Source organism: Scyliorhinus torazame, chromosome 6, assembly GCF_047496885.1.
Source record: "Scyliorhinus torazame isolate Kashiwa2021f chromosome 6, sScyTor2.1, whole genome shotgun sequence".
Taxonomy (NCBI): domain Eukaryota; kingdom Metazoa; phylum Chordata; class Chondrichthyes; order Carcharhiniformes; family Scyliorhinidae; genus Scyliorhinus; species Scyliorhinus torazame.
Window position 1 is genome coordinate 92,389,614 of NC_092712.1, and position 21,214 is coordinate 92,410,827.

The 21,214-nt window shown below is 48.9% G+C and overlaps 1 protein-coding gene across 10 annotated transcripts in view; it reads left to right on the forward strand.

Moving 5' to 3' along the window:
• Positions 1–21,214, forward strand: part of arhgap21a (Rho GTPase activating protein 21a) — a 312,775-nt gene that overhangs the window by 126,012 nt on the left and 165,549 nt on the right. For all 10 annotated transcript variants that reach the window (XR_011947721.1, XM_072508463.1, XM_072508459.1 and 7 more), the window contains one exon: positions 7,574–7,598. Coding sequence is in view for 5 of the 10 variants with exons in the window: in XM_072508463.1 (XP_072364564.1) it covers positions 7,574–7,598 (25 nt within the window). In the remaining 5 variants the exon portion in view is untranslated. Of the gene's footprint in view, positions 1–7,573; positions 7,599–21,214 lie in introns of those variants that run through there.

The following is a 21,214-nucleotide window of genomic DNA, read 5'->3' on the forward strand; positions in this document are numbered from 1 at the left end:
TTCCCTGCTCTGCTCCCCCGGATGCACCACAAACAACTCACTCTTCCCCATATTCAATTTGTACCCCGAGAATTCCCCAAACTCCGAGTGTCTGCATTATCTCAGGCATCCCCTCCACTGGGTCCGCAACATACAGCAATAAATAATCTGCATACAATGATACCCGGTGTTCTTCTCCTCCCCTGAGTACTCCCCTCCACTTCCTGGAGCCCCTCAGTGCTATGGCCAGGGGCTCAATTGCCAATGCAAACAGTAACAGAGACAGGGGACACCCCTGCCTTGTCCCTCTATAAAGACGGAAGTAGTCAGACCTCTGCCTGTTCGTGACCACACTTGCCACCGGGGCCCTATATAGCAGCTGTACCCATCCAATAAACCCTTCTCCAAAACCAAATCTCCTCAACACTTCCCACAGATAGTCCCACTCCACTCTGTCGAATGCTTTCTCGGCGTCCATCGCCACCATTATCTCCACCTCCCCCTCTGGTGGGGGCATCATCATCACCCCTAGCAGCCTCCGTATGTTCGGGATCAGCTGTCTCCCCTTAACGAACCCAGTTTGATCCTCGTGGACCACCCCCGGGACACAGTCCTCTATCCTCGTCGCCATCACCTTGGCCAGGAGCTTAGCATCTACGTTTAAAAAGGAAATGGGCCTGTAGGACCCACACTGCAGCGGGTCTTTTTCCTTCTTCAAAAGGAGTAATATCGTTGCCTCCGACATAGTCGGGGGCAACTTCCCCCTTTCCCTGGCCTCATTCAAGGTTCTCGTCAAAAGCGGGGCCAGTAGGTCCATATATTTCCTATAAAATTCCACCGGGAATCCGTCCGGTCCCGGGGCCTTCCCCGCCTGCATGCTCCCAATCCCTTTTACCACCTCCTCCATCTCAATCTGTGCTCCCAGTCCCGCCCTCTCCTGCTCCTCCACCTTCGGGAATTCCTGAAACAAATCTTTTAGCGTCTTAATCCCCTTCTCTTCCCATTTCCGAAAACTTCCATCCCACCTCCCTGGCTCAAATCTGTGGTTCCCCAGAATCGGCATTTCCCTTGACCCTAAACCCAACCCGAAGTGTTGGCGAAACTGCCTCCAGATTTTCAATGAAGCTATTATTACCGGACTCCCTGAATATTTCCCCGGAGCTATCGGGAGTGGCGCTGTTGCAAGTGCCTTCAGCCCCGACCCCCTGCACAAACTCTCCTCCATTCTGACCCACTGAGAATCCACCCCTCTGACCCAGCTCCGCACTTTCTCCACATTCGCCGCCCAGTAGTAGCACAACAAGTTTGGGAGACCCAAACCCTCTGCCTGCCTTCCCCACTGTAGCAGCACCTTTCTCACTCTGGCCACCTTCCCTCCCCATATGAATGAGGTAATTCTTCCCTCAATCTCCCTGAAAAAAGTCTTTGGCAGGAATATCGGTAGGCATTGAAAAATAAACAGGAATCGCGGCAACACATTCATTTTAACCGCCTGTACCCGACCTGCCAGTGACAGAGGAAGGCCGTCCCACCTTGCCAGATTGGCTTTCACTCTCCCCACCAAACTAGTGATGTTGTACCTGCAAAACCTCCCCCACTCCCGGGCAACCTGCACCCCCAGATACCTAAAATGAGTCCCTGCTCTACGGAATGGCAGCCCCCCCAACCCTGCCCCCACCCCCGGCCGAGACACCACAAAGTACTCACTCTTGTCCAGGTTCAACTTGTACCCCGAGAAAGACCCAAATACCTGCAGTAGCTCCAATATTCCTCCTATCGACGCACTCGGCTCCGACACATACAGCAGCAAGTCGTCGGCATATAAGGACACCCTATGCTCTATCCCCCCCGCACTATTCCTTTCCATGCTCCCGAACTTCTCAATGCGATGGCCAACGGCTCAATCGCAAGTGCAAACAGCAGGGGGGACATAGGACATCCCTGTCTCGTCCCACGGTGGAGAGAGAAATATCTCGAACTGATATTATTTGTGCGGACACTCGCCTTCGGTTCCTTATATAATAGCTTTACCCAGTTCACAAACCTTGGTCCAATCCCAAACCGCTCCAGCACTGCCATCAGGTACCCCCATTCTACCCGATCAAACGCCTTCTCGGCGTCCAATGCCACAACTACCTCTGTTTCCTTTCTTTCCGCCGGTGCCATAACAACGTTCAAAACCCTCCTAATGTTTGAAAACAGCTGCCTCCCTTTCACGAACCCCGTCTGATCCTCCCCTATTACCTTCGGAAGGCACTCCTCCAGCCTACCCGCCAGTACCTTCGCCAACACTTTTACGTCCACATTCAGAAGTGATATGGGCCGATACGACCCACACTCCGTCGGATCCTTATCTTTTTTTAGTAACAGGGAAATCGATGCCTGCCCCAAGGTTTGTGGCAACACCCCCTTCCCTATCGCCTCCTCCAACATCCCCACCATCAGGGGTGCCAACCTATCCTTAAATTTTTTATAATATTCCACTGGAAACCCATCCGGCCCTGCCACCTTCCCCGACTGCATCCTCCCAATCGCATCCTTTATCTCCTGCTCCACTATTGCTCCTTCTAATGTAGCCCTGTCCCCTTCCCCTAGCCTCGGGTACTCCAACCCATCGAGAAATTCCTGCATCTCACGGTCTCCTCCGAGTGGCTCTGACTTGTACAACCTCTCATAAAACGCCTCAAAAACCTTGTTAATCAGCACTGGGGCCACCACCAACTTCCCTGCCCTATCCTTCACCTGAAGAATTTCCCTTGCCGCTGCCTCCCTCCGGAGCTGACCTGCTAACATACCCCGCCTGATCTCCATGTTCATAAACTGCACCCCTTGCTCGTCTCAGTTGGCGCACCGCCTTCCTGGTGGACAGTCGGTCGAAGCTCGCCTGTAGTTCCTTCCTCTTTTCCAGCTTCGCCAGGTCCCCATCCTCTGCATACCTCCTGTCTACCTCCAACATCTCATCTATTACACTCTGCCGCCCCAACCTCTCCTCCTTATCCACCCTAGCCTTGAACAAAATTACCTCACCTCTCACCACCGCCTTTAGAGCCTCCCAGACGACTGCCTTCGACACCTCACCCGTACAATTGAAACCTACATATTCCTTAATTACCTTTTCAATTTTCTCACAGAATACTTGGTTCCCCAAAAGCCCCACATCCAGTTTCCACCCCGGTCTCTGCGCTGCCCCCTTCTCTAGCACCTTATCCACCCAATGTGGAGCGTGATCTGACACTGCAATTGCAGAGTATTCTGACCCCTTGACTCCAGCCAGCAAAGCCTTCCCCACCACAAAAAAGTCGATCCGCGAGTATACCTTATGGACTGCAGAGAAAAACGAGTACTCCCGTTCCCTCGGGTGCAGAAACCTCAAAGGGTCCACCCCTCCCATTTCCACCATTAGCCCAGCCAGCGCCTTCGCCCCCCTTGATGGGACCAGCGAGCGTGGCCGTGATCTGTCCAACCTTGGCTCCTGCACCAGGTTCCAGTCCCCCCCCACAATCAGCTCATGCGTGTCTAAGTCGGGAATATCCCCAACCACCTTCCTCGCGAATCCCACATCATCCCAATTGGGACCGTATACACTTAACAGCGCCACTAATCTCCCCTCCAATGCCCCTGTCACAATCACATATCTACCCCCCTGATCTGCCACCACCCTCTCCATCTGGAAGCGTACCCTTTTGCTGACCAGCACTGCTGCCACTCGAGCCCTTCCATCAAATCCGGAGTGAAGCACTTGGCTAACCCAGCCCTTTTTAAGTCTCACCTGGTCCTTCACCCTCAAGTGAGTCTCCTGCAGCATTGCTACATCGGCTTTCAAACTTTTAAGATGTGCAAACACCCTTGACCTCTTGACCGGACCTCCTAGCCCTCTCACGTTCCACGTGATTATCCTTACTGGGGGTCTCTCACCCCCCCCACCTTTCTTATCCACCATCACCATACCACCGGGCTCTGCCCCATAAGCCTGACCCGCCCCTGTCCATTGTTAACATCGAACCCCTTCCCCCCCCCTCCTCCCAAGAACCCCCCCTACAAAAACATCCCCCAACATCCCTCCCTCCACCCCCTCTTGCTCGCCTCGTAGGCCCATTGAAGCCTGCTATCCAGGCTCCAACGTCCGCAGTCCTCCTCTCACCTCACTCCCGTTCACTAACTGACTCTAGTTAGCTAGAGCGGGTGGCTCCCCCCCCCCGCCAATACCTCTCTCCCCCTTCCACCCAGTCCCAGAGAAAGAAACACCAAAACAAACCCAACAATCCAACCCCTACAATTCACTAACATAACATTTAACCGTCGCAACACAGAACGCCGTTAATTTGAACTCTGTAACAATGCAAAGAGAAGTAAATTTCAAATTTCAATACAAGTCAGTAAAAAGAAAGTTGTTACATTTGTACATTTTCCAGCTGCTCAAACACAGTCCACAGTCTTTCCTCCAGTTCCGCTCTTCACGTCTGTCCCAAGCCTTCTGCCTTCACGAACGCCTCAGCCGCCTCCGCTGTCTCAAAATAAGTCTTTGGCTTTATATGTTACTCTCAACTTTGCTGGGTACACCACACCAAATCGCACCCCCTTTTGTACAAAGCCGCCTTCACTTGCTCAAACGCCGCTCGTCTTTTTGCCAACTCCACCGTCCAGTCCTGGTAGATCCGAACCACAGTACCATCCCACAGCACCTCACGCTTCTGCTTCGCCCAGCTTAATACTTTCTCCTTCATGCAAAACTTATGGAAGCAGATAATTACTGCCCTTGGCGGCTTGTTCACTTTGGGCTTCGGCCTTAATGACCGATGAGCTCGGTCTAGCTCGTACAGGGTGGGGTTCTCACCCTCCCCCATCAGCTCTGCCAACTTCTTAGCGAAGTATTGCGTTGGCCTTGGGCCCTCTGTCCCTTTGGGCAAGCCCACAGTTCTCAAATTGTGCCGCCTTGAGCGGTTTTCCAAGTCTTCCAGCTTTGCTCGGAGCCCTCTGTTAACCTCCACCACCCTCTGCAGCTCGTCCCCCATCGAGGTGACCTGGTCGCTGTGTCGTGTCACGGCCTCCTCCACCTCCTTCATCTTCTCGCCCTGCTCTCTCACCTCGGTCAATGCCTTTGTCACCTCCACCCTGATCAAGCCGAGTGCCTCCTCCAACAATGACCTCTCCACGACCACCATCTCTTTCTTCAGGATCTCCATGTGCCTCACCAAACGTTTTTCCAGCTCCACCACCATCACCTCGGTCATCTCCACCGTAAGTAGTGCGGTCCCGCCTTGCAGTTCGGCTTCCGCCATCCTGTCAACACTTTTGCTTTTGCTCATCTTCTCCTTCAGCGGCGAACCCGCGTTTCCTCCTTTCTTTGACCCTGCTTTTCGCATCTTTTAGCGGCTTATTGTTTTTTATCTTCTTTCCTTTCTTACCAAACTTCCATAAATCTTCTTTCTTTCTCCTCTACATTCACCTGGGACCAGGCTTCAACCTTCTTCTTCCTAGATGGGAGCCATCCGACGTGGAGCACCCTCCCTACATGGCACTCGGGCCTCGGGCCTGCCGCCTCGACCTCTTCGAAGCTCCGCCCCCGCTGCTCCGACCTGCCGGGCCCGGCGCCTCAGCCTCCGCCGCCCGACACCCGCGCGGGGATCTTCGCCGGCTTTTAAGCCGGCCCCGCTGGCTGCTCGTGGCGGCCCCAAAGGCCGACGATAGTTGGGGAGTGCGTGGGGTCTCGGGGATTTCCCCGAAATCGCCGCGAATCGCGGCTACTGGCGGGAGCTCTTTTTTTTTTTGTGGCCGCCCTGCTCGCCCACCCCACCGGAAGTCTGCATCCATAGCATTTTAATGCTTTATTCAAATATAATGACTATTGATGTTGTAGTACTTTAAAGCTTATGGATGTTAACAATTTATTTAACCTTTTAGTTCAAGGTTTAATTGAAGATTCAAACTATGAAGTATGCTTCATTCAGTATCCTGATTAAAGTTAACTTTATTTGATTGGTTTTGTACTTGGCATTTGTCAAAAGTGGCATCCAAGGTGAATGTTGCTCCTATGTTGAAATGGATCAATTTCTCAATTTTGCTACAGTTTGTAGGTCAAGTTACAAACTCCTTTTGTAGTTCCTGCTTATTTTTCACCATTAGAGTTTCTATTTTTGGATTCTTTGTTAGACATTGAGGCATTAGCACTGATGGGGCCTGCTACGCCATTCCATGGGATCATGGTTTATCTGCAATTTAGCTCCGTATATCTGCCTTTGTTTTTTAACTCTTGATCCCTTTGATTAACAAAACTCTATCCATCTCGGATTTAACTTAATAATTTAGGCTCAACTACCATTTACACAGGGTTCCGAACTTGTGCTATCCTTTATGTTTCTTAATTTCCCTCCTGAAAAGTCTGACCCTTAGTTCTAGACACCCCAGTGGAAATAGTTTCTCTATTTACCCTATCTGTTTCCTCTGCTCCTCTTAATATCCCAAACTTTGATCAAATCACCCTCTAACTTTCTAAATTCCATAACATATTTTGTGTAATCTCACCTTGTAATTTAGTCGTTGGAATCCATGCATCATTCTGGTAAGTCTACGCTTCACTCTTTCCAAAGCCAATGTACCATAAGGCATAGTGTTCAGATCTGCTCTCAGTACTCCTTTAATGTCCTATAGTCCATAGGCCCTGTTGAATTTGTCCAATACATGTTTGTGACATTTGTGATTTTATGTGTTCCTGGACCCCCGAGTCTCTTTGGACATCCACTGTTTCTATCTTTTCACCATTTGGAATGCACCTTGTTTTAGGACTCTTGGGTCCAAAGCAACTTACCTGTTTCGCCTACATTGAAATCCATTTTCTACAGTTGTTCACTTAATCTATTAATACCTCTTTTTGTGATTTTATGCTTCCACCTGTCTATCGTTGTGTCATTGACAAACTTGATATGTGACTTTCTACTAGATCATCTGAGTCATTGATAAATGCAGTGAATAGTTGAGGCCTCAAGATATCCTTGCTGGGCACCACTAGTCACATCCTACCAATTAGCATATTGTACGCTATCCCTGCTCTTCTTTCAGTAAGCCACTATTCTAACTAGGTCAATAATTTCCCTTCTACTTCAGTAGTTAAATGATTTCTTTTAAGGGACATTATCAAGTCTCCTTTGAAAGTCCATATAAATGACATGCATTTCTCTGTACGTAATCATCTCTTCAAAAAAAAAAAAAAAAATTAGGTTTGTCAGGCATGACCTACTCTATATATTAAAAAGAAAATCCTGTTTTTTGCATCAAGGAGCGTTGCAATTGGACCAAAGCATTTCAAAAGTTCTATCCTTGCTGTTTTTGGATTAGCTGATAATTGCATATAGAGTTCCAAGTCACCTTATCACAAAGGACTTGACCTCTACTGAAGTTGAGGTTTGAAACTTGATTTGGAAATAGTGGGAAGTAGCCTATTATGAAGATTCTGTGCTGTGCTCTTTGGAATATCAGTTTGTTTTTGTGGATTTAAAACCACGATAAAAGCTTCTAAAGTCCTGTTATTTATTAACATTAGTTTTGTTTGGAAATTGAACACTACACAAGTAACTGTTATATAATTTATTTTTGTCAGGATGAAGAGAATGGAAATAAAGGGGGTGAGTATTGTCTGTCATGTTCTTGTATGGCTTTGTAATAACACAATGGCATTAAGCATTTTTGTTAAACATGGCATATGCTTTTGACATGGTCCTTGAAATGGAAGTTTTCATAATTGTGCTGTTTCATAACCTTAAACATAATGTATACCTGGGTGTATTGTTTGTTTTCGCTATTTTCTTTATACCCCATATTAGGAAATTTGCTCTTGCGCCAACCAATAAATGTCGAGTGCTCCTCTCTTGCAGGAAATACTTCATTAGAATGAATATTTTTTACGTCACAGGCAGGATCTAATTAAATTTGGCTAATTAAATTAACGCTGCAGTTTTGATTTAAAGATTCTGCAATAGAGCAAAATACTTCAGGTGATGGAAATCTGAAATATAAGGAAAACATGCTGGAAATATTCAACACGTCCAGCAGCATCTGTGGAGAGCAAACAAATTTAATGCTTTAGATCGATGAACTTTCAACTAAACCATTTTATTGAAAGATCATCGACCTGAAACATTAATTCCAACGTTTTCTTTTAATGAATGCTTATATTGCCATGTATTCTTGAGGGCCAAATCAGGAAGTTTTATATATTGCTGTATTTTCAATTTTATTGCAAATAGTATTTTCCCCTGGACCAGGGAGAGAGAAGCTAAAATGTTAGTTTTTTTGATTGCTGGGCTGTTTGTGCACAGAGCATAAAGTGAGAATGGAATCGAATCAGCTAACAGAAATTTTTGCACCTGTGTGCAGCATTACATGGAAGCATTTAGGTTTATGGGTGTGAGAAGTTCTACTTAACTCCTTCAGTGGTTTATATGAACACCATTTTATCTGTATCCTCAAACTCATTAAGGATCTAGTCTTTTGTCCCTTCATAATTTATTTCCCTATTTCTGTTTTTGATATCTTTTGGTGCAGAATAAGATTAAAAGACCTTATGTTTATATAGTGCCTTACTCCTTGAGTGATTTATATGGCCACCATTTTATCTACATCTTCAAACTCATTGAGGATCTAATCTTTTGTCCCTTTATAATTTATTTCCCTGTTTCTGCTTTAGATATATTTTGATGCAAAATAAGAAAAAAACGAGGTTATGTTTATATAATGCCTTTTATGATCTCAATATGTCAAAATACTCCTTAATCAATGAAGTACTTTTGAATTGTAGTTACTGTTGTAACATAAGGAAACGTGACAGCACACAACAGGTTCTACAAACATGAATGAGTTAAATGACCAGGTGATAAAAGAACACAGAAAAGTACAGCACAGGAACAGGCCCTTTGGCATTACAAGCCTGCGCCGATCATGATGCCCAAACCAAAAAAAAATAATCTTCTGCTCTTACTCGGTCCATACCCCTCTTTCGTCCCTATTCATGTACCCATCCAAATGCCTCTTAAATTTTGCTAACGTGCCTGCTTTCACCACATCCTCTGGCAGCGAGTTCCAGGCACCCACCACTCTACGTGAAAAACTTACCCCGCACATCTCCCTTAAACTTTCCCCCTCTCACCTTGAAGCTGTGCCCCCTTGTAATTGACACTTCCACCCTTGGAAAAAGCCTCTGACTATCCTCCCTGTCCATGCCTCTCATAATTTTGTAGACATCTATCAGGTCTCCCCTCAGCCTCTATCTTTCCGGTGAAACCAATCATAGTTTAACCAACCTGTCCTCATAGCCAACACCCTCGAGACTAGGCAACATCCTGGTGAATCTTCTTTTTATTTAATAAACATTTTATTGAGGTTTTTTTTGGCATTGTAACAGCAGCAATATAAACAATGTACATACAAATATAAACATAGTGCAAATACCACCTCCCTCCCCCACAGGTCCCACCATTAATTAACCCCCGACTCTACACTAACCTAACCCCCCCCTCTCTTCTGCTGACGATTAATTCGCCGCGAAGAAGTCGATGAATGGTTGCCACCTCCGGGCGAACCCTAACAGTGACCCTCTCATGGTGAACTTAATTTTCTCCATGCAGAGGAAGCCACCATGTCCGATAGCCAGGTCTCCGACTTTGGGGGCCTTGCGTCCCTCCATGCTAGTAATATCCGCCTCCGGGCTACCAGGGAAGCAAAGGCCAGAACATCTGCCTCTTTCTCCTCCTTGATTCCCGGATCCTGCGACACCCCGAAAATCGCCACCTCTGGACTCAATGCCACCCTTGTATTTAATACCTTGGACATGACGTCCGCAAACCGCTGCCAAAATCCCCTCAGCTTTGGACATGCCCAAAGCATGTGGACATGGTTCGCTGGTCCTCCTGCACATTTTGCGCACCTATCCTCCACCCCAAAGAATCTGCTCATCAGGGCTACTGTCATGTGGGCCCGGTGGACGACCTTGAATTGAATCAGGCTGAGTCTAGCACAAGTTGCGGTCACGTTGACTCTGCTCAACGCGTCCGCCCATAGACCATCCTCCATCTATCCCACCAGCTCCTCCTCCCACTTTCGCTTCAGCTCCTCGGTCTGCGTCTCCTTTGATCCCATAAGCTCCTTATAAATGTCAGAAACACTCCGCTCACCAATCCACCCTCTAGAAACCACCCTATCCTGAATCCCCCTTAGCGGCAGGAGTGGGAAGGTTGGTACCTGTCTGTGCAGAAAGTCCCACACCTGCAGATATCGAAATTAATTTCCCCCCGCCAATGCAAACTTCTCCTCCAGAGTCCTCATACTCGGAAAGCTCCCCTCTATGAACAAGACCCCCCATCCTCTCAATCTCCGCTCTCCACCATATTCGGAACCACCCATCCATCCTCCCCGGGGCAAACCGGTGATTATCGCAAATTGGGGACCAGACCGATGCTCCCACCTGGGTCCTCCATTGCCCCCAGACTCTCAAGGCCGCCACCACCACGGGGCTGGTGGAGTACCGCGCCGGCGGGAACGGCCTAGAGAATAGGTCCCGCCGGCAGAACTTAAGAATTGTCGGGCTCCCGGATGGGGCCGAGGGAGCTGATGCTGGGGCATACGCAGCGGGTATGTTCGAAAAGCTGCTGGGGGAGGGGACATTCTCCCGACCCTTGGAGGTGGACAGGGCGTATAGAGCGCTTGCGAGGAAGCTGCGAACGGGGGACACTCAGAGGGCAATGGTGGTGAGATTCCACAGGTTCCTGGACAAGGGATGTATTCCTCCGGTTGCCAAGCGAACGCGGAGCTGTAAATGGGACATCAGTATCCTGCAGGTGTACCAGGACCAGAGTGTGGAGGTGGCTAGGAAAAGGGCAGGCTTCAGCCAAGTAAAGTCAATCTTCTTCAAGAAACAGGTGAAGTTTGGGCTGCTGTATCCGGCTCGTCTTTGGGTCACATATGAGGACCAGCATCATTATTTTGAGTCGCCCGAAGATACGCTGGACTTCGCAAAAAGAAAAGGACTGTTGGGGGGCTGAGAACTCTCAAACTTTGATGCAACCTGTTGGCTTATATTGGGCCCTTTTTGGGGGGGTTTTCCTCTTATTTTTTCTCTTCCGTTTTTGAGTTCTGTTTAAGAAGGGGGGGGGGAAATGTTTTTTTCGTTTTTGGGTTTTCTTTTTGGTGGATGTTGGCAATGTCTTTTTCGTGGATGTGCACTTTTGTGGGATGGAGACGAGCTTGTTTGGGTTTTGGTGGGTGTTTTTTTCTTAGCTGGGTGATTGTGTGGGGATTGTTAGATGAGGGAATTTGTTTGTATGAGCGGGGGGAGAGGGGAGTGAGGGAACAATAGGTGGGAAACTTTTTGGCGCCGGGGGCGGGGGCCACCAAGCTAGCTGGGTGAGCTAGCTCACGGAAGCACAGTGGGGGGGGGGGGGGGCATATGTTTAGTTTATTATGTGGGTTAGGTTTCAGAGTAGTGTTGCTAGGGGAGGGGGGGGGGGGGTAGCGGTTCTGCTGACGAGAGAGGGACTTGTGGAGGGACAGAGAGGTCGGTGGCAGGGACAGCCGGGGGGCGGACCGGAGGAGGCGCGGCGCATGAACTGGAGGCGGGCCCAAGAAATGGGATGGCTGATCGGCGGGGGGGAAGGGGGGGCGCGCGCTTTTCCGCCCAACTAGGCTGATCACTTGGAATGTTCGAGGGTTAAATGGGCCGGTTAAGAGGGCACGTGTGTTCGCGCACCTGAGGGGACTGAAGGCGGACGTGGTAATGCTGCAGGAGACGCACCTTATAGTTGACCCGGTTAGATTGAGGAAAGGCTGGGTCAGTCAGGTCACTCGGGGCTGGATACAAAGACTAGAAGGATTGCGATCTTGATTAATAAGCGGGTGATATTTGAGGTGTGTGGAATAGTTTTGGATGTGGTGGGTCAGTATATTATGGTTAGTGGTAAGCTGGAGGGAATGAAGGTAGTGCTGGTTAATGTATCTGCGCCAAATTGGGATAACGTGGAATTAATAAAGAGGATGTTGGGGAAGGTACCGGACCTGGACTCGCACAATCTGATCATGGGAGGGGACTTTAATACAGCTATTGATCCCAGCCTGGATCGGTCAAACTCGAAAAAGGGCAGGGTGCCAGCAATGGCAAAGGAACTGAAAGGGTTCATGGAGCAGATTGTGGGGGGGGGGATCCATGGATATTTAGGCAGCCGAGGGTGAAGGAGTTTTCCTTCTACTCCCACGCGCATAAGGTATACTCTCGGATCAATTTCTTTGTTTTGGGTAGGGCCTTGCTGGCAGGGGTGGTGGACACGGGGTACTCGGCGATCACGATCTCGGACCATGCTCCACACTGGGTTGGCTGCAGGTTAGTACAGATAGCAATCAGCGCCCGCAATGGAGGTTAGATGTAGGGCTATTGGCGGACGAAGCGGTGGGCAAGAGGCTGAGGAAATGCATACAAAATTACCTGCAGGTAAATGATACGAGGGAGGTCTCAGCAGCGGTGGTCTGGGAAGTGCTGAAGGCAGCGTTGAGCTGATCTCGATCCGGGCTCACAGGGACAGGACGGATAATAAGGTAGAGACTGACCGACTGGTGTAAGAGATTCTGCAAGTCGACAGGAGGTACGCGGAGACTCCAGGGATGGGGCTTTTAAGGGAATGGCGGAGGCTACAGGCGGAGTTCAGCTTGTTAACCACAGGGAGGGCAATGGAGCAGCTCAGAAAGGCGAGGGGGGCGATATACGAGCATGGTGAGAAGGCCAGCAGGATGCTTGCACAGCAGCTCAGAAAGAGGGAGACAGCTAGAGAAATAGGAAAAGTTATTGAAGGGGATGGGAACTTACTTGGGGACTCGGCAAGTGTGAGTAAGGCGTTTCGGGATTTTTACACCAGGTTGTACAGGTCGGAACCCCCTGCGGGGCCGGAGAGGATGAGGCATTTCCTGGAGGGGCTGATGTTTCTAAGGTGGACGGGGAGCTGGTAGGAGGGCTGGGGGCCCCGATCAGGTTGGAAGAGATAGTGGAGGGCTTGAAGGTCATGCAGTCGGGTAAGGCCCCGGGACCGGACGGGTATCCAGCGGGGTTCTATAAAAAGTTCTCCGGGATATTGGGACCGGTGCTGATGAAAGTGTTTAAGCGGGCAAGGGAAAGGGGGGTTCTGCCCCAGACGATGTCACAGGCCACGAGTTTGCTTATCCTGAAACGGGACAAGAACCTGGAACTATGTGGGTCATATAGGCCGATTTTCGTAGGCACCAAAGTGCTGGCCAAAATTCCGTCCTCCAGGATTGAGGATTGTGTCCCGAACGTCATTGTGGAGGATCAGACAGGGTTCGTTAAGGGCAGGCAGCTGGTGGCCAATGTAAGAATGCTGTTAAACGTGACCATGATGCTCCCTGAAAGTAGTTAGGTGGAGATAGTGGTCGCGATGGATGTGGAGAAAGCTTTTGACCGGGATTATTTAGTTCTGGGAGGGGCTTTATTGACTGTGTCAGGTTGCTGTACCAGGCTCCTGTGGCAAGTGTACGGACGAACAGGACGACTTCGGACTATTTTAGACTGCACCGGGGGACGAGACAGGGATGCCCCCTCTCCCCACTGCTGTTTGCGCTGGCTACAGAGCTGCTGGCAATTGCTCGGAGGGCTTCAAGGGGCTGGTCCAGGGGGTGAGGCACAGCCTCGCTGTATGTGGACGACCTGCTTCTGTATGTTTCAGATCCAATTGAGGGGATGGAAGAAATCATGGGAATTTTGGGAGAATTCGGCCGGTTTTCGGGGTACAAGCTTAATATGGGGAAGAGAAAGATGTTTGCGGTCCAGGCAAGAGGCGACTGGGGGAACTGCCATTTAGATTGGTAAGGGACAGTTTCAGGTACCTAGGTATCCAAGTGGCGTGGGATTGGGACCGGCTACACAAATTAAACTTGGCCCGGTTGGTGGATCAGATGGAAGATGATTTCCGGAGATGGAATGGGCTCCCATTGTCTCTAGCTGGTAGAGTCCAAACGGTGAAAATGACGATCCTCCCGAGATTCCTGTTTGTATTTCAATGTCTCCCCATCTTCACTCCGCGGTCCTTTTTTAAGCAGGTCAATAAAGTTATAGCGGGCTTCGTATGGGGGGGCAAGTTCCCGCGAGTGAGGAGGGTAATTCGGGAGCGGAACCGGGGAGAGGGAGGGCTGGCACTGCCGAACTTCAGCAATTATTACTGGGCAGCTAACATAGCTATGATTAGGAAGTGGCAGGTGGTGGGGGGGGAGTCGGCATAGGTGCGTATGGAATCGGCTTCTTGCATGGGCACAAGTTTGGGGGCGCTGGTAACTGTGTCCTCCGCCTTCTCCAGAAGCCTTTTCTACTGGTGTCGCAGCATCCCCACCTCCAGCTCCACCGCTGTTTGATGCTCCTCCTGCTCAGCCAGTGCCTTCTCAACCTTCTTGATCGCCCGATCCTGGGCGTCCAATCTGTGTTCCAGCCGATCAATCGACTCTTTAATCAGGTCCAGACAGTCACGTTTCTGCTTGGCAAAGCCGTCCTGGATGACCTGCATCAACTGCTCCATTGATTGCTGCACCGACACCCCAGGGGTCCGGTCCTCGGCCATACTGTCTCCTCCTGCAGCTTCAGCACAGCTCTTGCCTATCTTGCTATTTCTGCCTTTTCGTGCACTTCTGGTTCTTTCCTCCATACACCGATACGTGGAAACAGTGCCCAATTGCCTCGGCCTTCGAGTTTACCGTTTAAAATGGAAAAAAGTCCGGGGGAAAGGTCCAAAGGTCCAACCAGAGCGGAAGCCACCAGATGTGCGACTTACTCCTTCATAGCCGCCGCCGGCACCAGAAGTCCCTGATGAATCTTCTTTGTACTCTCTCCAAAGCTTCCACGTCCTTCAGATAATGTGGTGACCAGGACTGCATGCAGTACTCCAAGTGCGGCCGAACCAAGATTTTATATAGCTGCATCATGGTTTTCCAAATCCTGTAGTTGATGCCCCGGCTGATATGTCTTCTTAATCACCATGGCCACCTATGTTTCCACTTTTAGGGAACTGTGATTATGCACACCCAGATTACTCTATGTTAATGTTCTGAAGGGTTCTGCCATTTACAGTATAATTCATACCTAGATTTGATCCTCCAAAATGCATCATCTCGCACTTGTCCAGATTAAATTCCATTTGCCATTTTTGTCCCCAAGTCTCCAATCTCTCTCTATCCTGTTATATTCTCTGATAATCCTCGGCATTATCAGCAACTCCGCCAATCTTTGTGTCATCCGCAAACTTAATAATGAGTCCACCCACATTTTCCTCCAGATCATTTATATATACTACAAACAACAGAGGTCCCAGCACTGATCCCTGCGGCACACCAGTAGCTGCTGATCTCCATTCTGATGTTGGTTGAGGGACATATGTTGCAAAGCACACTTGGAGAACTCTGCTGCTCTTCAAACAAAGTAATGGAAAGCAGGCAAATATTTGATTCAAGGCAGGTTGATTAAGTTTTGGTTTGCTCTAGCAAAGAGGCAGCATATTGTGCTGAACAGATTACTTCTGTGCTAAAATCTTATGGTTCCACAAAAGAAGAGATCAATGAATAAAAAGTGTTCCATATTGAAGTGTTATTAAGGCTGGCATTCCATGGATAAAAGGGGAGATTTGATCATACATTGAGGCAAGCTAAAGGACCATTTAAAGCTTTTAGGACAAATTAATAAAATTAAAATTACTTGGGACAGCATGACATCCTGTAAATTTTTGCAAAGGCCGCAAGTACGGAACATATTTTTACATAGCATGCATGTACAATGTTCTCGTGCTGTTCCATAGAACTATAGAAACTATTCAGGAGGTGTATTTAATTTGCTGTACTGCTTTTGGAGGCAATCTTTTTAAAACCGTGAATTGTTAAAATGAGGGCAACGAAAGGAATTTATATTGCACAATGTTTGGCTCCTAGGTTCTGTTGATACAGTTCCAAGAGAATGATGTTTCAAAAAAACCAAACAAGACCTAAACAATGCAAAAAATATATTCTGGGGCCTGAAAAACAATTGTAAACATTGACAGTATTTTGCTTCTGAGGAATGCACTAAGTAATGTTTGTTTAATTTTGCAAAGCATGGTTGCATCAATAAAAAAATTACCTAATGTGTAACAAATTAAACCACTCAAACTACTTGAATGGGTGTGATATTTTAAATTGAAGATTAAAGGCATTGTCTAGACACTAGTTATTTTATCATTCGTAGCACATTATTAGAAATTTTCAATTGAAGAATCTCAAAGGGAAAATGTGCCAAATGTTATGAAAGAATTAGCTCTGCACAGCTTTAGAATTGCAGTGCAAGCAGTTTGAAAAAGATATCTAAACCCCTTTAATGTATTATAAAATAAAAAGAAAGTGCTAAACAAAAATAAACACTCAGCAGGTGTGGCAGCATCTGTGGAGAGAGAAGCATATGACTGTTCAGAACTCTGTCTTTGTCTCGGCTCTTACTCTCTCGTCGGCCCCTGGCTCCCCCGTTGGCCCCTGACTCTCTCGTCGGCCCCTGACTCTCTCGTCGGCCCCTGACTCTCTCGTCGGCCCCTGACTCTCTCGTCGGCCCCTGACTCTCTCGTCGGCCCCTGACTCTCTCGTCGGCCCCTGACTCTCTCGTCGGCCCCTGGCTCTCTCGTCGGCCCCTGGCTCTCTCGTCGGCCGCTGACTCTCTCGTCGGCCGCTGACTCTCTCGTCGGCCCCTGACTCTCTCGTCGGCCCCTGACTCTCTCGTCGGCCCCTGACTCTCTCGTCGGCCCCTGACTCTCTCGTCGGCCCCTGACTCTCTCGTCGGCCCCTGACTCTCTCGTCGGCCCCTGACCTCGCTCCCGCGTCGGCCCCTGGCCTCGCTCCCTCGTCGGCCCCTGGCCTCGCTCCCTCGTCGGCCCCTGGTCTCGCTCCCTCGTCGGCCCCTGGCCTCGCTCCCTCGTCGGCCCCGCGCCCGCTCGCTCCCTCGTCGGCCCCGCGCCCGCTCGCTCCCTCGTCGGCCCCACGCCCGCTCGCTCCCTCGTCGGCCCCGCGCCCGTTCGCTCCCTCGTCGGCCTCGCGCCCTCCCCGCTCTCGCCCTCCCCGCTCTCGCCCTCCCCGCGCTCGCCCTCCCCGCGCTCGCCCTCCCCGCGCTCGCCCTCCCCGCGCTCGCCCTCCCCGCGCTCGCCCTCCCCGCGCTCGCCCTCCCCGCGCTCGCCCTCCCCGCGCTCGCCCTCCCCGCGCTCGCCCTCCCCGCTCTCGCCCTCCCCGCTCTCGCCCTCCCCGCGCCCGGGCTGGCCCTCCCCTCGCCCGGGCTGGCCCTCCCCTCGCCCGCTCTCGCTCTTCCCCCTCGCCCGCTCTTGCTCTTCCCCCTCGCCCGCTCTCGCTCTCGCTCTTCCCCCTCGCCCGCTCTCGCTCTCGCTCTTCCCCCTCGCCCGCTCTCGCTCTTCCCCATCGCGCGCTCTCGCTCATCCCCTCGCGCGCTCTCGCTCATCCCCTCGCGCGCTCTCGCTCTTCCCCTCGCGCGCTCTCGCTCTTCCCCTCGCGCGCTCTCGCTCTTCCCCTCGCGCGCTCTCGCTCTTCCCCTCGCGCGCTCTCGCTCTTCCCCTCGCGCGCTCTCGCTCTTCCCCTCGCGCGCTCTCGCTCTTCCCCTCGTTCGCTCTCTTGCCCCTTCGTGCCCCACCCACCCTGGCACCCCGCTCGCCCCTCCCGCTCTCGCCCTGCCCGCTCTCGGGCCCTCTTGCCCCGCCCGCTCTCGCGGTCTTCCTTTTTGTGTTCGCTCTGCAGCACTGAGGAGCAGGAGTAGACCACTAGCTCGATTGACTCAATGCCCTGCTCCACCATTCAAAGAGATCAAGGCTGATCTGGCTGACGTCTATTTTAGCCCTCGCTCTCATTCTGAAGTACTCTCCTTGCACATACTTTAACATTTAACTTTGCAAAATCGATAGGGTGGGAGGAGGCTTGGGTGGGGCTGCAAATGCAGACTCTTGGGTCAAATGGCCTATTCCTATGCTATACATTCTATGCTTAATTGTGAATATGAACCATGAGTAAAAGCCCATGATTCCCATTCAAAGAACAAAGAACAAAGAAATGTACAGCACAGGAAGAGGCCCTTCGGCCCTCCAAGCCCGTGCCGACCATACTGCCCGACTAAACTACAATCTTCTATACTTCCTGGGTCCGTATCCTTCTATTCCCATCCTATTCATATATTTGTCAAGATGCCCCTTAAATGTCCCTATCGTCCCTGCTGCCACTACCTCCTCCGGTAGCGAGTTCCAGGTACCCACTACCCTCTGCGTAAAAAACATGCCTCGTACATCTACTCTAAACCTTGCCCCTCTCACCTTAAACCTATGCCCCCTAGTAATTGACCCCTCTACCCTGGGGAAAAGCCTCTGACTATCCACTCTGTCTATGCCCCTCATAATTTTGTATACCTCTATCAGGTCGCCCCTCAACCTCCTTCGTTCCAGTGAGAACAAACCGAGTTTATTCAATCGCTCCTCATAGCTTATGCCCTCCATACCAGGCAACATTCTGGTAAATCTCTTCTGCACCCTCTCTAAAGCCTCCACATCCTTCTGGTAGTGTGGCGACCAGAATTGAACACTATACTCCAAGTGTGGCCTAACTAAGGTTCTATACAGCTGCAACATGACTTGTCAATTCTTATACTCAATGCCCCGGCCAATGAAGGCAAGCATGCCGTATGCCTTCTTGACTACCTTCTCCACCTGTGTTGCCCCTTTCAATGACCTGTGGACCTGTACTCCTAGATCTCTTTGACTTTCAATACTCTTGAGGGTTCTACCATTCACTGTATATTCCCTACCTGCATTAGACCTTCCAAAATGCATTACCTCACATTTGTCCGGATTAAACTCCATCTGCCATCTCTCCGCCCAAGTCTCCAGACAATCTAAATCCTGCTGTATCCTCAGACAGTCCTCATCGCTATCCGCAATTCCACCAACCTTTGTGTCGTCTGCAAACTTACTAATCAGACCAGTTACATTTTCCTCCAAATCATTTATATATACTACAAAGAGCAAAGGTCCCAGCACTGATCCCTGTGGAACACCACTGGTCACAGCCCTCCAATTAGAAAAGCATCCCTCCATTGCTACCCTCTGCCTTCTATGGCCTAGCCAGTTCTGTATCCACCTTGCCAGTTCACCCCTGATCCCGTGTGACTTCACCTTTTGTACTAGTCTACCATGAGGGACCTTGTCAAAGGCCTTACTGAAGTCCATATAGACAACATCTACTGCCCTACCTGCATCAATCATCTTAGTGACCTCCTCGAAAAACTCTATCAAGTTAGTGAGACACGACCTGTTATTAGAAGATAATGTCACATCAGGGAGCATTTGACACAACGGTTTGTTGCAAGACTACTTCAAATCAGAAGTTATTAAGCATAAATCTGGATGGAGAGTGACTTACACTACAAGTACCAGACTTAATGTCTGATATTGTACAGTTTGTAAATTGCTGCTTCAAACCACTCCAGTCAATTTTGTGATCTCTTTTAGTTAAATTTGCACCCATTAAAATGTTGGTTATTCAAATTTTTTTTTTTTTTTAATCGAGTGCAAGAAGTACTGAAGTAGAAATGAATGTTCATGCTATTCAGAAAAGTAAGAATACAGCTACTGTGCTTAGTGGATTGTCTTTTGAGTCTTTTTCACAGTTGATACATTCTCTTTCCTGTAATTGTGTGATCATATTTAAATTTGTGGAAGTCCAAGTGCATTAATAAAGGGTCATTTAGCTCCATTTAGAATTGGCACTGAAGCTTAACCAAGTTTTACCAAGTAATATGTTGAGGTAGCAAATCATGTGAATTATTTGTTGTTGCCTTGTACATCTACAAGATTTTTAGCTCAAGTTCTAACATTTGATCACCCAGCAAAAATATATTTGCCTATCTTACATTCAACACTATATCCCTGCTGATATACCTGCTGTGGTTACTGTTTCATCCTCAATTTTTTTCTCACAGCTCCAAAGTTTTGCCCCTCTTCCCCTCTCACATCCTTTATTTCTTCGTATCAGTGATTTCTCCACTCATTATCCAGCTGTTCCCAATTCTCATTGCTGATGATTCAGCAAATTACTCCCACACTCCTAATTTCCAGCACTCCATGTGCCAATATTTGGATTGAAGAATCTTGATCTCCGTGCTCTTAAATAAGGCAATGAAGACTTTCAATTCCACAAAGATGCAATTTCTTCTCTCTCACACAAGTTACTTTCTTTTCTGTTTAGTTTTATCTTTAGTTTTTCTTCATTTTTCCCATTCTTGTGTTCAGTATCTCCCTTTACTTCAAGTGGAACACTCGCATCTCGCCTGTAGATAACTTGCCTCTAAGAAGACTTTGTCTCTCCTGGTGTGCCAAACACCTTAACCTATGTTCATCCTGGGCTTTAATGCTAATCCTGTAGCTGCAGAAACTCCTCTCATACTTCTTCCATTCAAGGACAGGTTGGAGGAAATAATTTGTCACTTGATAATGATCCTTCATCTACCTGTAGCCTTCAGCCTTTCTGTTGCGACCATTCTTGTTTCTCTATATTCACAGTGCTCTGATTAGTTCTCATTTTGTCATTTATAAGCTGAAACTATGTGTATCTCCGCTTCTTTACATCCCACTTTGTTGAAATCACAGCACCTTGCACACTACCCTGCACCTGCACTAATTCATTCTTTCCTAATTGTAGAATGTTTTCCCTCCTCAATTGTTTCCTTCTTCCTCCACTTTGACAGGATTAAAACTCCATTTTAACAATATTATTATCTAATGCACCTAATGTATAAAAAATGTTTTCTGACCATGATATATTTTTTTTAAAGTTCAGAGGGTGTGGGCAAAGCCAGATAAATTCTGTCCTTAATTTTCCTCAATTTAGTGGTAATCCACTGTCTTTTTGATCTTCTACAGCTGTGTGCTGTAGGTATATCCATATTGATGCTAGGTAGGGAGTTTCCGGATTTTGATCCAGCAGTGATGAAGGAACAACGATATGTCAGGATGGTGTGTGATTAGGAGGTAAACTTGGAATGATTGTATTCTCATTTAGCTACTGCTAGTGTTTCAGGCAGTAGGTATGATGATTTGGCGCTGTCAAAGAAGTCTTGATGTGTTGCAGTAAGGTGTCCTATATATGGTGGACACTGCAGCAAAGTGCATTAGTGGTTAAGGGAGTGATTATTTTAAGATGG